General features: G+C 46.5%; 1 protein-coding gene across 5 annotated transcripts in view; it reads left to right on the forward strand.

The window, feature by feature from the left end:
- Window positions 1–12,516, forward strand: part of tiam2a (TIAM Rac1 associated GEF 2a) — a 108,115-nt gene that overhangs the window by 39,023 nt on the left and 56,576 nt on the right. For 4 of the 5 annotated variants that reach the window (XM_029730474.1, XM_029730471.1, XM_029730473.1 and 1 more), the window contains exons 2-6: window positions 993–1,106; window positions 1,531–2,694; window positions 6,439–6,916; window positions 7,613–7,785; window positions 9,155–9,379. In XM_029730474.1, the coding sequence (XP_029586334.1) occupies window positions 1,537–2,694; window positions 6,439–6,916; window positions 7,613–7,785; window positions 9,155–9,379 (2,034 nt within the window). In that variant the 5' untranslated portion in view covers window positions 993–1,106; window positions 1,531–1,536. Of the gene's footprint in view, window positions 1–992; window positions 1,107–1,530; window positions 2,695–3,281; window positions 3,415–6,438; window positions 6,917–7,612; window positions 7,786–9,154; window positions 9,380–12,516 lie in introns of those variants that run through there. The other variant, XM_029730475.1, reaches the window with a different exon arrangement.

The raw sequence follows: 12,516 nt of genomic DNA on the forward strand, positions 1-12,516 counted from the left end.
GTCTTGAAAGTCAAGGTGCAGTAAGAAGGAGAGGTAAACAGCAGTAATGCCACAGATCAGTTAATCCCCAGGGTATTTACACTACGGCCTGGCCTCTCACATGCTGTACGTGTGCTGCTGCTGCACCAGTAGAGGATGGGTATCATGTGAATGCTTTCCTGGAGCGTGAGCTACATGCATGTGGAAGGGTTATATACTGCAAGGGTTGTGCTCTTTCTTCCGCTGAGCCCACAGCTACAGTAAGAACGCTCTCCAGCAGTTTCTGTTATTTGGAATCCGCCCCTGGACAAATTTGGCAGCGGGAAGCAAAGAAAAGGCTGGAATTCCAGTGTTTAAAAATAAACACCAGTGCAAACTGTAGCAGGCTTTCAAAAACTTTCCCAACCGATCAAAGAAGACGTCATTGAGTTCTGCAGAGTAGGAAAAATGTGAGTAATGTTTCGGTTGGAGAGGAATATAAAAGGGGTTTTGAGTCAGAGGAGAGGAGTGAGTTTCTACAGTAGTCATGGAGACAGAGTGGCACAGCAGAGACACACCTGGGCTGACTCCTTCAGGATCACTGGGATGGAAACCTGGTGCAGGTTTGAGCCTAACACATGGAAGCACTGTATTGCTGTACTGTATATGCCTTTGACAGGGAAAGCTTGTAGTTGTAATTCAATTTTAGTATACCAAGAATGTCCTCTCTTCGGATGAGGTACAGTAGCCATGTGGTGGTGTTCCTCTTGTAAACAGACATTGTGGATTTTGCAAAGTGAATCTGTTCCTCAGAAACCTTAATGGAAAGTAGTCCTCTGATCATTGGCTGGGTGTCCTCTTCTTAACCACTAAAATACCAAAGCTCTACTGAACACCAGATTATGACTCAGCCCTAATTGCAACACATGTTATCAAACATTGGGGGTTGTCACAGGCAGTTATCAGAGCTGTGCTTCCATAGTGATAACCCAATAGCTACCTAACCCAACCGCTCTCCTTTGTGTGTCCCTCAGATGGTCCTGGCTGAGCAGCAGGAGGAGAGAGGGTCGCCTGAGAGTAGAGGAATCCAGGACCACCATGCCCACTGAAGGAACTCTGAGGCAAGACTGAGACTTTAGAACACACAGGTGAGTCTCAGATTCTGTCTCCTATCAGAGATTATTAACAGTGCTTTTATAAGTGGTAGTGACTGTAGGTAAGTGTCGTTTAAGTGGTGCAGGGAGTGGAAAATGTTAGGCTAACGCTAATGTAGTATTGCCAACTATACCAATTATGCAATGAAATCACAGCAAGTGCGCCATAGCTGCCTTCAGTAACATATTACAGTTGACAAACCGATGTCAAACCAAGCCACTACATGCCTCAAACCGCACTCTAGAGTTCTTTGATTCATTTCCATCACACATAACAGCCATGAAGGCTTAAAGCTTGTTGGTCACACTGGTGATACCGACGCCTTGGTACCTTTCCTGGAAAAGGAGTAAAATGAGAAGAACAGGATGTCTTTGTAATTATTAGACTTTCTCATCCTGAGTCTCTTTTGTCTTCCAGATCGCAATGGGAAACTCTGAGAGCCAGTACAGCATTCAGGGGTCCAAGGGCACCAGCTTAATCTTCCCAGGGAAACAAAAGCCCTACTCACTAAAGTTCCGCTCAACCAAAGAAGAGGTTCTGTCCCCCCATACGTGGTGGAAAGGTGGGCCGGGGGGCTCGGGGTACAAGGCCAGGGCTGTTGGTCGAGGATGCCTCTCCCCCCTGCAGAGGAGAGGAGAGCCGTACGTCTCCAGACACTATGATTACGTCACCAAGGGGGTGAAGGGCAGTCCAAACTGCCATCTCTGGCATGGCTCCCCACCAAGAGGCCGCTCACACCTCCCGGCTGAGAATAGATGCTGCCCATATGAGGGCAGGGGAAGCCTGTACAGTAGAGCATCAGGGGATCTGAACGACTATGCTCTGAACGGACACAGGACCCCAGAGAGGATGCGAGGAGAGGGGGATGTGGGGCTTGAGGATCAGAGCAGTCCCAGGGTGGTCATCAAGAAGGATGGTAGTCTGAGGGTGGAGTTCACCAACACTAACAGTGGTCTGCTGCTAGATGAGGCATCTGGGCCAGTGCAGCTGCTCAAGTTCTCCCCGACCCTGGAGTCCACCTCCAGTCTGCCTGGCAGCAGCAGGCCTGAGGCCCACCATGGTGCTCCGCAGCCTGCCTCAACCTCCACCGCCAGGACTAGCAAGGGCAGCTCGCTGAGCTCAGAGGGCTCTTGGTACGACTCGCCCTGGGGGCCCAGCACGGAGCTCTGCGACCAGGACCAGTCCTGTTCCTCCAGTAGATCTATGGGAAACCGTAGGGCTGACCATTTGGAGGCCTTTGGCCAGCAGTCTCCCCCTGTGTCCATCTCAGATCTCTACAGGGACCCCAGTATGGCTGCCACCTTCCCCACAGCTAAGGACCTGTCGGCCCAGTACAGGGAATCCCCTCTTCACTCCCATCACATCCAGCACCGGGCCTCCTTTGTTTCGGCCCTGGATGTGCCTGCTGAGGAGCAGTGTCCAGAGGCCCCGCAGTACTCATCCTACACCCTGCCCTGCCGTAAGGCCCAGCCTAATGGAGAGGTCTCCACCCTGAAGAAGGGCTCTGGTTCTGTCAGGAGCCGCATGAGGCGCCTCAGCGACTGGACTGGAAGTCTCAGCAGGAAGAAGAGGAAGACACAGGTGAGTGGGGTTGTCATCTGGGGTTGTCTGTGTTTGAGCACTGGGACCCTGATCTACAATCTATGAAATTTGTTATATTTTTTAACAGAAACATTTGTCACAAAGTGTCACAAAGTACTAAACAATGAGCAAACCGAGCCAGGGGCAAGGAAACGCTTCCGCTCAGGTTCTAAACTGATGTTGTACTTCACAGGTCATAGATCTGTATACACCCTATCTTCATGGCTTGGTATGTACAACCAGTAGGCCTACAGCGTGTTTGCAGTTAGGTCTGTAGCCATAGCATATTTCTAGTGGTCAATCTGTAATAGAGGTACTGCTTTAGCTGCATCAGGTGTGTCTAATCTCCTTAGGAATGTCCCTGTTTTGAGATGTGATTGTCTGCAGCTCCTTGGCTCCACAGGAGAATATGATGACTCTGAAGTCTCCCAGTGCTTGGCACAGAGGAAGCAACTCTCTGACAGTTACTTGGCTGGGGACTGTTACTGGTCAGTGTCGTCTCGCCAGGAACACACCGTTGTCCCCGACCCGAGTACCACAATACCAGCTGTCTGAGTACAGGGAACCACAGGGTACCGCGGAATGAAATTTGGGAAGCGGATGGTGCATTGTGTAGGGAGTAGAGATGCAGTCGTCTACCGGAGAATAAGGCATGAAACAGAGGGAAGGAGAGGAAGGATGAAAAGCCAAGGGGTCTGCAGATTCCATGACTACGTCTGGGTGGGTACAAGAGGTCATGTCAGTTTAGTGTTTTTAGCAACATCATGCCAATGAAAGGAATATGTAGAATGACCTGTGTTGGAAGCATAGCCCCATTGTATATCATTTGCTGTTGATTGCATTGTTATGATCAGACGATATCCTCCAGTTTGGGTCCTGATGATTGTTGTTGCACAGTGGAGATTGAAACAGCGATTTTTATTTTATTTTCTTCTCTAGTGTACAAGCTCATCTGTGTATTTCATTGAGATATTGTGTGAGTGGTTGAAAATAGATGTTAACTACCAGTTGACAGAGGTCTGTATGATGTACAGCAGGTCAGTGTTGCAGTATGGGTCAGACAGCTGAGAACCGGACCTGTAAAATGACACCAGACTGTTTTGTACAGTATTAGAATAACCATGACTTGTATGCCAAATCATTGGATAGAGTGTGTTTGTGTAGATGTGTGTTATGGGTCTGTAATAGTTTATTTAGAGCATTTAAGCCCCATAAATGCAATCACCATAGTCATATTTTCTGCAACAAAGGCTAAGTAGTTAATTCCTAAAAATGTGTTAGATATTCCCAAATTAGCTTAAAAACTGCTTGAAACGTGGCCCTCCGTGACTTTGAGGCTTTAAATCATACATTATGCCCTAATTCTCTTGTAAACTTTAAAATGCTTTTCAAACCATTCCAAGATTATTGCTGTAAGCCTGTGAAATCTCTGTTACTGAAACTAATTCCCAGCTGAAGATTTCGAAACCCCACCCCAGTCTTAATGATGTGGTCGTCATGGTGATTATGATTTGGTGGCGCTGCTCTGGGTTTCTACTCAACACTCTGACCTCCTCTCCAGAGACCCAATCCACTAGTGTGTGCTGAATGGATAGGTGCTCGTTCATTAGGGCATTAGGGTCTAACTAAAAATATCTGGGTGTAACTGGCGTTGGCACAAGAGGGTTAACTTCTCTTGGGGCCAGAGCTTGCACTCTAAATGAGTTCCTATCTTAAACCCTGATAATCTCTTGCAATGTGTTGGGTTTGGGGAGAGACCTAGGATACAACGTCCATGCGGTATTGAACTTATTGACCTTTTCAATGAGAAGGACAGGAGCTTTTGAGGGACTGTGATTGAAGTTGTTCAGGTTCCCAGCGAAGCTTCAAAGGTCCATGAGAAACACCCCAACAAGCTCTGGCCAATCACAGTAGCAATCACATCTCTATTCTCCGTTCAACTCTACCACACATCAAATGTTTGTATCTGTAGGCATTGGGCAACCCCAGGCTTCAGAACCGTATACTAATGAGCAGAGTGATATTTGTTTTAGATAAATTATCTCTTTCAGTGTTCTGACTCAAACTTCTTCATGGGCAAATGTTGGAGTGTGATGTTTCGAACTGAGCTCTGTATAGTTTAGTTGGAGACATTCAGAGTTGTTATAGCTTGATGCTGACACATTCATTGGGTCTCTCTGCAATCTGGTGACTCTGTGGTGCCCAGGACAGAGCTGATTCAGGCGTCCACACTGGCCTGGTTCTGCCCCTGTTTGGAGTTCTCCGTTGGGTCTAGTTCCACCATGGCCACCTAATCACCGCCAGCTTCCAATTGGCTCAATGAACCATATTTCACCATATATCACAAAGTCTGGCCACTCAGCCTCTTTTCAACGAGTCGACCCAAATCAGGACTAATTCCAGCTCTCATTGCCCTCCACCTGGGCTTCAGAGCTCTCGCTGCGCTGCACCACTCAGGCCCAGGTTCTAATGAGAAACAGCTTTGGGAGAAGGCGGGAGACTGAGGGGAGGGGGATTGGGAAGGAAAGCAGAGACTATGGGATACTAAGGGAAAAAAGGGTAGACGAAGAGTAGGGGAGGTACGACTGACATACAGGGAAGGAAGGGAGAGGTTGACGGACAGGGAAGGAAGGAAGGAAGGAAGGGAGAGGTTGACGGACAGGGAAGGAAGGAAGGAAGGAAGGAAGGAAGGAAGGAAGGAAGGAAGGGAGAGCTTGACGGACAGGGAAGGAAGGAAGGAAGGAAGGAAGGGAGAGCTTGACGGACAAGGAAGGAAGGAAGGAAGGAAGGAAGAGAGAGAGGTTGACGGACAGGGAAGGAAGGAAGGAAGGAAGGAAGGAAGGAAGGAAGGAAGGAAGGAAGAGAGAGAGGTTGACGGACAGGGAAGGAAGGAAGGAAGGAAGGAAGGAAGGAAGGAAGGGAGGGAGAGGTTGACGGACAGGGAAGGAAGGAAGGAAGGAAGGAAGGAAGGAAGGAAGGAAGGAAGGAAGGAAGGAAGGGAGAGGTTGACGGACAGGGAAGGAAGGAAGGGAGAGGTTGACGGACAGGGAAGGAAGGAAGGGAGAGGTTGACGGACCGGGATAGAAGGGAGAGGTTGACGGACAGGGAAGGAAGGAAGGGAGAGGTTGATGGACAGGGAAGGAAGGAAGGGAGAGGTTGACGGACCGGGATAGAAGGGAGAGGTTGACGGACAGGGAAGGAAGGAAGGGAGAGGTTGATGGAAAGGAGAGGTTGGCAGACAGTGAGAGGAGGGGGTAGACTCAGCGAGAGACTGAGGAAGGGTTGCTTTGGAAGGGCATTGGAAGGAACACTTTGTTTGAATTTCACCCAACCCAGTTGCCAGGGGAGAATCGATGTTGCAATCTAGTGGAGTGCAGGTGGGATTTCATTACCCCTGAAAGAGCGCAATCACATGAAGTAGTGTTTCTACTGAGATCAGGAAGCCAGGGTGTCCTCGCAGACTCAAGAACTTCAGTCACCTAGGTGCCAGCCTCAGGAATTTGTTTCCCTCAGTCTGGAAAGTTCTGGCATCGAGGCAGTACGTGCTCTGTGCCAAAAATAATCCTCACTCTCACTTCATCCTACCCTCTCTCCCTACTTCACCACAGTCTCACCCCTACCCTCACTCCACAGTCTCCCCCTACTCTCTCTCTCTACTCTCCCCCCACCCTCTCTCCCTAAGCTCTCCTCACACTCTCACTTCATCCCTCTCCTCACCTTATTCTCATCTCTGTGCCCTTCCAGGAGCCTAGGTATAAGGACGGCAGCGAGGCCTTTGACAGTGGAGTGGACGGCCTGACAGCTGACACCAGCTCTCCCTCCCAGGTATCCAGCCTGTGGTACCCTGGCGGACCTGGCAATGTTGGGGCCTTCCGGGCCCAGTCTGCAGGGGCCCTCCACCACAGCAGCGACGCCCTCCACCAGAACATTTATGAGAACTTCATGCAGGAGCTGGAGACGGGGATGGGGCAGGGCAGTAGTGGAGGAGCAGGGGGAGGTGGTGAGAGGAGAGACCCGTCTACGGGGACAGAAGGGGGGGAGAGCAGCAGTGAGTCTGCGGGCGGCTCTCTGGAGCAGCTAGACATGCTCTTTGAAAAGGAGCAGGGGGTGGTACGCAGGGCCGGCTGGCTCTCCTTCAAACCCCTCCTCACCCTGCACAAGGACAGGAAGCTGGAACTGGTCACACGCAGGAAATGGAAACAGTACTGGGTCACCCTGAAAGGTGAGTAGGGGTGGGTGGCCAGAGAGAAAGACGGTTTGTGACTTTGCGATCTAAGGTCCAGTCGATATACACATTGAATTCAATACCTCACTGAAATGGAGTTGAGCTTGATGTGTTTGGTCACAATGAAAGGTGAGTTAAAGGTGTGAGGAGGGTTATAGGGCAACTAAAGGTCAAAGTGTAACTTGAACTTTAGCATTGGAGGCATTACTTCCTCAGGTTCAGTAGATCTAGCCACTAAATTGTTTGCGGAATACATAAACTGAAATTTAATTTAAGCTGGGCGACAGAGGGGAATGTCCGTTTCTAACTTTAAATCACATTTAAAGTTGAAGTAAAACCAGACATATCACTTAAGAGAGGGCAGCAGCAGCTCTTCACATGGTTTTTCTGGAAGACTACAGTGTGTCCTTGGCAGAGTCCATCTCCTTTACTTAGCCTGTGCATTACATTTACTGTACACTGATCCTTTGCTATCCTAAAAGCTTACTGGGAATTTTACTGCTGCATTTACCGGCTAAATAGATAAACCTCATGCCAGGAGCATGAGAGTGTGTGTGTGTCCTTCATCCGTTCTTCCACTTTACTGTAAATGACTGAAGAACAGCAGAGACAAATAAATGACAGGTTATGAGGACATTCCTCTGAGCTGTGTTCTTCCTCCCTCTAATGACCAACCTCTTCCTCTTCCTCCAGGTTGTACCTTGTTGTTCTATGAGACCTATGGTAAGGGTTCTCCAGAGCAGGAGCTGTCTCCGCGCTACGCCCTGTTTGCAGAGGAATGTATCGTCCAGGCCGTTCCTGAGCACCCCAAGAAGGAGAACGTCTTCTGCCTCAGCAACACCTACGGAGATGTCTACCTCTTCCAGGTGAGGTCTACCTCTTCAAACTCACTGTCAAAACTACAGAATGTAGATGTCCACAGTATTTATCCCCAAGTGGATGGATATACTGTAGATGCAGTTTTTTTCAGAAAAAACATTCCATAGGTTTGTATAGCTACAGTAAATCTTCATGTGTTCATAAATGTCACACTACAACTATATTGTTCAGTCCAGCTGGTGGTTCCTCCATCCTAGAGCCTGTGTGGCATGAGCTTGGCGTTAGCGTGTTGTTAGCTTAGCGTTAGCTTCATGAGCACATCATGGCTTTAGTGCTCTGATTTCCCCCATCACTCTGCTCTGGTTGTTGAAATGCTTAGTGTTCCAGCCAGTCCAACACACAAATGAGGAGCAGAAGCTGTTACTTAGTGGGGAATGTTTTTTGTCGTTGGAAAGGAACGCGTGTCCCGTGCTACTGTGGCAGCCTGGTTTGATAGCCTCTTCCTGCTTGGGCAGCCAAGCAGATTGGTGTGGTCTACTGCTAGATTACACTGACTGTGTCAGCTGAACAATAGAAACGCACTGTTCAGCATATTCACACTGAAGAGTAGTGGACGGAGACGTTTTACAAATATAGTCACACACATAAAATACACAAGTGTGTGTGATTGTTAGACTCTATAATCTAGCAGATCAATTGAATGATTCTAGCTCGTAAATTATTATAATTTAACTCTCCAGTTGGAGCTTTTCCGTTTGTATGGCTGACCTTATTTCCACTGTTGAATGCAGAGAGACTTAAGGCCTGACTTGGCCTCACTAGTTTTCTCTTTTCTGAGGGTATGGCATGAAATCCCAGTTGTGGTGTTTTGAGTAAAGCTAATAAAATGGTAAAGTGGATTTAACATCAGTTCAAACTCTAGAGGTCAGGAAACCATTAAGTCTATAAAATGAAGCACCATAGAAGCCTGTGTTCTCCCTAATGTGTCCTACATGAATCACTTCTCCCTCATATTCCTATCACATTTCATACCATGTCCTCTGATAATGGAATCGTTTTTGTCAAGCTATATGATCCTTTCAAGATTGACTGTATTGACTGTGAAATTACGTAATTGCGTACAGATGGGAAAATTGGGAAAATCTGTCATGAAGATCATAATATGCCATGAGGAAGATAGGAACACAATATGGGTGCAAAGTGCTCTGCTCTTATAACTGTCAATCATTCAGATATAGAGCCCAGCCCAGAAGCATGTCGTTCATGGCATCGCTATTATCGCTCCGTCTTGCAGTGCTTATACCATCACATAAGCCATTGAGGACGAATTCTCTTTCAGTAATAATCTAGTCTTACCATTTATGGTCTTACCTCAAACATCCATCTAATATCCTACCTTCACCTCTGTGTGTTTAGGCTAGCAACCAGACAGACCTGGAGAACTGGGTGACGGCCATCCACTCTGCCAGTGCCTCTCTGTTCGCTAAGCGACATGGGAAGGAGGATACGGTGCGTCTACTTAGGAGCCAGATCAGAGGCCTGCTGCAGAAGATAGACATGGACGGTAAGATGAAGAAGATGGCTGAGCTGCAGCTGTCCATCGTCAGTGATCCCAAGAACAGGAAGGCCATCGAGAACCAGGTGAGGATGAGGAAGATGATGATCAGAGGTTGTGTTGATGGTGGTGTGTTCTCGCAGTGGTTAGTGTCCCAGACAGATCTGTTCTACGGTCTGTTCAGTGTGTTTGTTAGGAATCTAGCAGCTCTAAAAATATGAGCTGTGAATCAACCCACGCGACTAAAACCCCATGTCTTATTTTCAGAAGCGGGAGAAGTAGCCTAAATGTAGCTAATGGCTGTCCAAACATATTCTCAGAGGATAGATTGCATCAGATTGGGATTCCACATGTTGTTCTATATAATAACCTCTCAACATTAGTCCCTCTAACACCCCGCCTGAGGAGAAAAACAGACCAATCACTGATTCTCCCCACAGCTAAAACTGTCCCATACATATAATGTAGTGAGCCATGGAAATGGCTGAAGACTCAACACCAAGCTAGCTTGCCCACCCCTCATTTCAGCCCCCTCAACAGTCCCAGCTGCTTATGAGTATATATCAGATTTATAGTGCAGTAATTCATCCTTCGGAGGTGGGTCTGGTTGCTTCAAAGCATTTCAACTCTGAATTAGAAGATAGTGATTTTGGACTTGCAACATTTTGGGGGGTGTTTGTGATGGTTGGATGTTTGTGTTTGGAAGGTTGTGAGTGCAAGACACGAAAGCTCAACATCCAGGATTTGACTTTGTCTGAAGGTGGATGTTGCTATGTTTTTGTAATATTCTTATCAATGAGGTAACATAGCTGTGAAAAAGATGAATGGCTCATGGCTGTCATGACCAATGGGAATGACATGGAGGGCAGTGTCTGTCTTCCAGACTGACTTGGTGTCTGTTTTCTGTTAGCTATCACAGCACCTCGAGACAGAGAGGTCTGGAGCCAATGATAGGGTCAGAGGGGAGAGGGCGGGGTTAGGCCCTGAGACGGGCGCCCACGGCTGATGATGGATTTAGGATGGGGGGTGAATGGGCTATGAGAGGGCACTTTGATGTTTACCCTCCCCCCTTCTCAAAATCAGTGCCTTTTTGAAGTCTCTCTATTCCCCTCCATAGTGAAGTCAAAATCAGGTTGGCATGTACAATCATTAAGAGAGAGAGGGGGAAAGTCAAAGGAGGCTGTATGTCTTAGAAAAAAGGCCCATTCCTGCCACTTAATGGGACTGAAATGGGAGTAAATAGGATTGCTGTAAGGCCAGATGGGTACAATATGCCTTCAGCAGTAAAGAGACCGACATACACACACACACACACACACACACACACACACACACACACACACACACACACACACACACACACACACACATCCATGCCAGCCTCTTTCTGATTCTCTTTCCGATAATGGCCATGCTTCTTTGATATGATGATGGATTAACATTGCCTGACAGAATGTAAATAAGATGTAATCAATCAGACATGGGTTTGTGTGTGGCACTTCCAATTGTGGCTATGCGGTGTCCAATATTAAACCGTATCAACTATCAAACCATAACCTTCCTGTCTTTGCTCTGGGGGAAGAGGAGTCCATCTAATTGAAATGTAATTGTATTGGTCATGTACAAATTTTTCAGATGTTATTGCAGACGCAGCAAAATGCTTATGTTTCTAGCTCCAACAGTGCAGTAATACCTAACAATACACACAAATACAAAAAAGAAAAAGACAAATTCAGAAATATCAGAACGGGCAATGTCAGAGTCCGGAATATAAATATATATGTGTATGGTGGTGTGTATGGACAGTATATGAATAGAAAAGGTGTGTATGTATAAACATTATGGACAGTATATGAATAGAAAAGCTGTGTATGTATAAACATTATGGACAGTATATGAATAGAAAAGCTGTGTATGTATAAACAGTATGGACAGTATATGAATAGAAAAGCTGTGTATGTATAAACAGTATGGACAGTATATGAATAGAAAAGCTGTGTATGTATAAACATTATGGACAGTATATGAATAGAAAAGCTGTGTATGTATAAACAGTATGGACAGTATATGAATAGAAAAGCTGTGTATGTATAAACAGTATGGACAGTATATGAATAGAAAAGCTGTGTATGTATAAACATTATGGACAGTATATGAATAGAAAAGCTGTGTATGTATAAACAGTATGGACAGTATATGAATAGAAAAGCTGTGTATGTATAAACATTATGGACAGTATATGAATAGAAAAGCTGTGTATGTATAAACAGTATGGACAGTATATGAATAGAAAAGCTGTGTATGTATAAACATTATGGACAGTATATGAATAGAAAAGCTGTGTATGTATAAACAGTATGGACAGTATATGAATAGAAAAGCTGTGTATGTATAAACAGTATATGACTAGAAAAGGTGTGTACAGCAGTAGCGATATAGGATGAGCCTTCACTAGAATAAAGCATATACATATGAAGTGGGTAAAACCGTATGTAAACATTATTAAAGTGACCAGTGTTCAATGCATCTGTACATAGGGCAGCAGTCTGTAAGGTGCAGGGTTGAGTACCTGGTTGTACCCATCTAGTAACAGTGACTAAGGTTCAGGGCAGGGTACTGGGTGGAGGTCGGCTAGTGGTGACTGTTTAACAGTCTGATGGCCTGGAGATAGAAGCTGTTTATCAGTCTCTCGGTCCCAGCTTTGATACACCTGTATTGTTTCTGCCTTCTAGACGGTAGCTGGTGAACAGGCAGTGTCTCGGGTGACTTGAGGTCCTTGATGATCTTCTTGGCCTTCCTGTGACACCGCGTGCTGTAGTTGTAATTGACAATGTAATGCCTGCTCTCCAATTAAAATGATCCTCTCCTGTCCCCCAGAATACCCCACTGTAATAGCCTTAGAGAAGCCGTAGGGATACAGGGTTATCTCAGCAGATTTACCAAGCGTGACACTTAGGACCATACAGCCCTGCTCAGACTCTGACCCTGGGAGGACACTATATTAATGACACATTACCATACACTAGATGTCTGTATACCGGGATCACATTGGGTCCAGAAGGGCATAGTGTTCATAATGTCATTGGGTTGAACCTTTACGTGTGTTAGCTCTGTCTGAACACACAGCATTGTGCAACAGGATCATTGTTGGTCTTTACAGTCCTGTTTCGATGGTGGAATGTTCTAGGCTCAGATTGGTCCCCTATCCAACTCATTCCCAACC

This window comes from Salmo trutta, chromosome 33, assembly GCF_901001165.1.
Source record: "Salmo trutta chromosome 33, fSalTru1.1, whole genome shotgun sequence".
NCBI lineage: Eukaryota > Metazoa > Chordata > Actinopteri > Salmoniformes > Salmonidae > Salmo > Salmo trutta.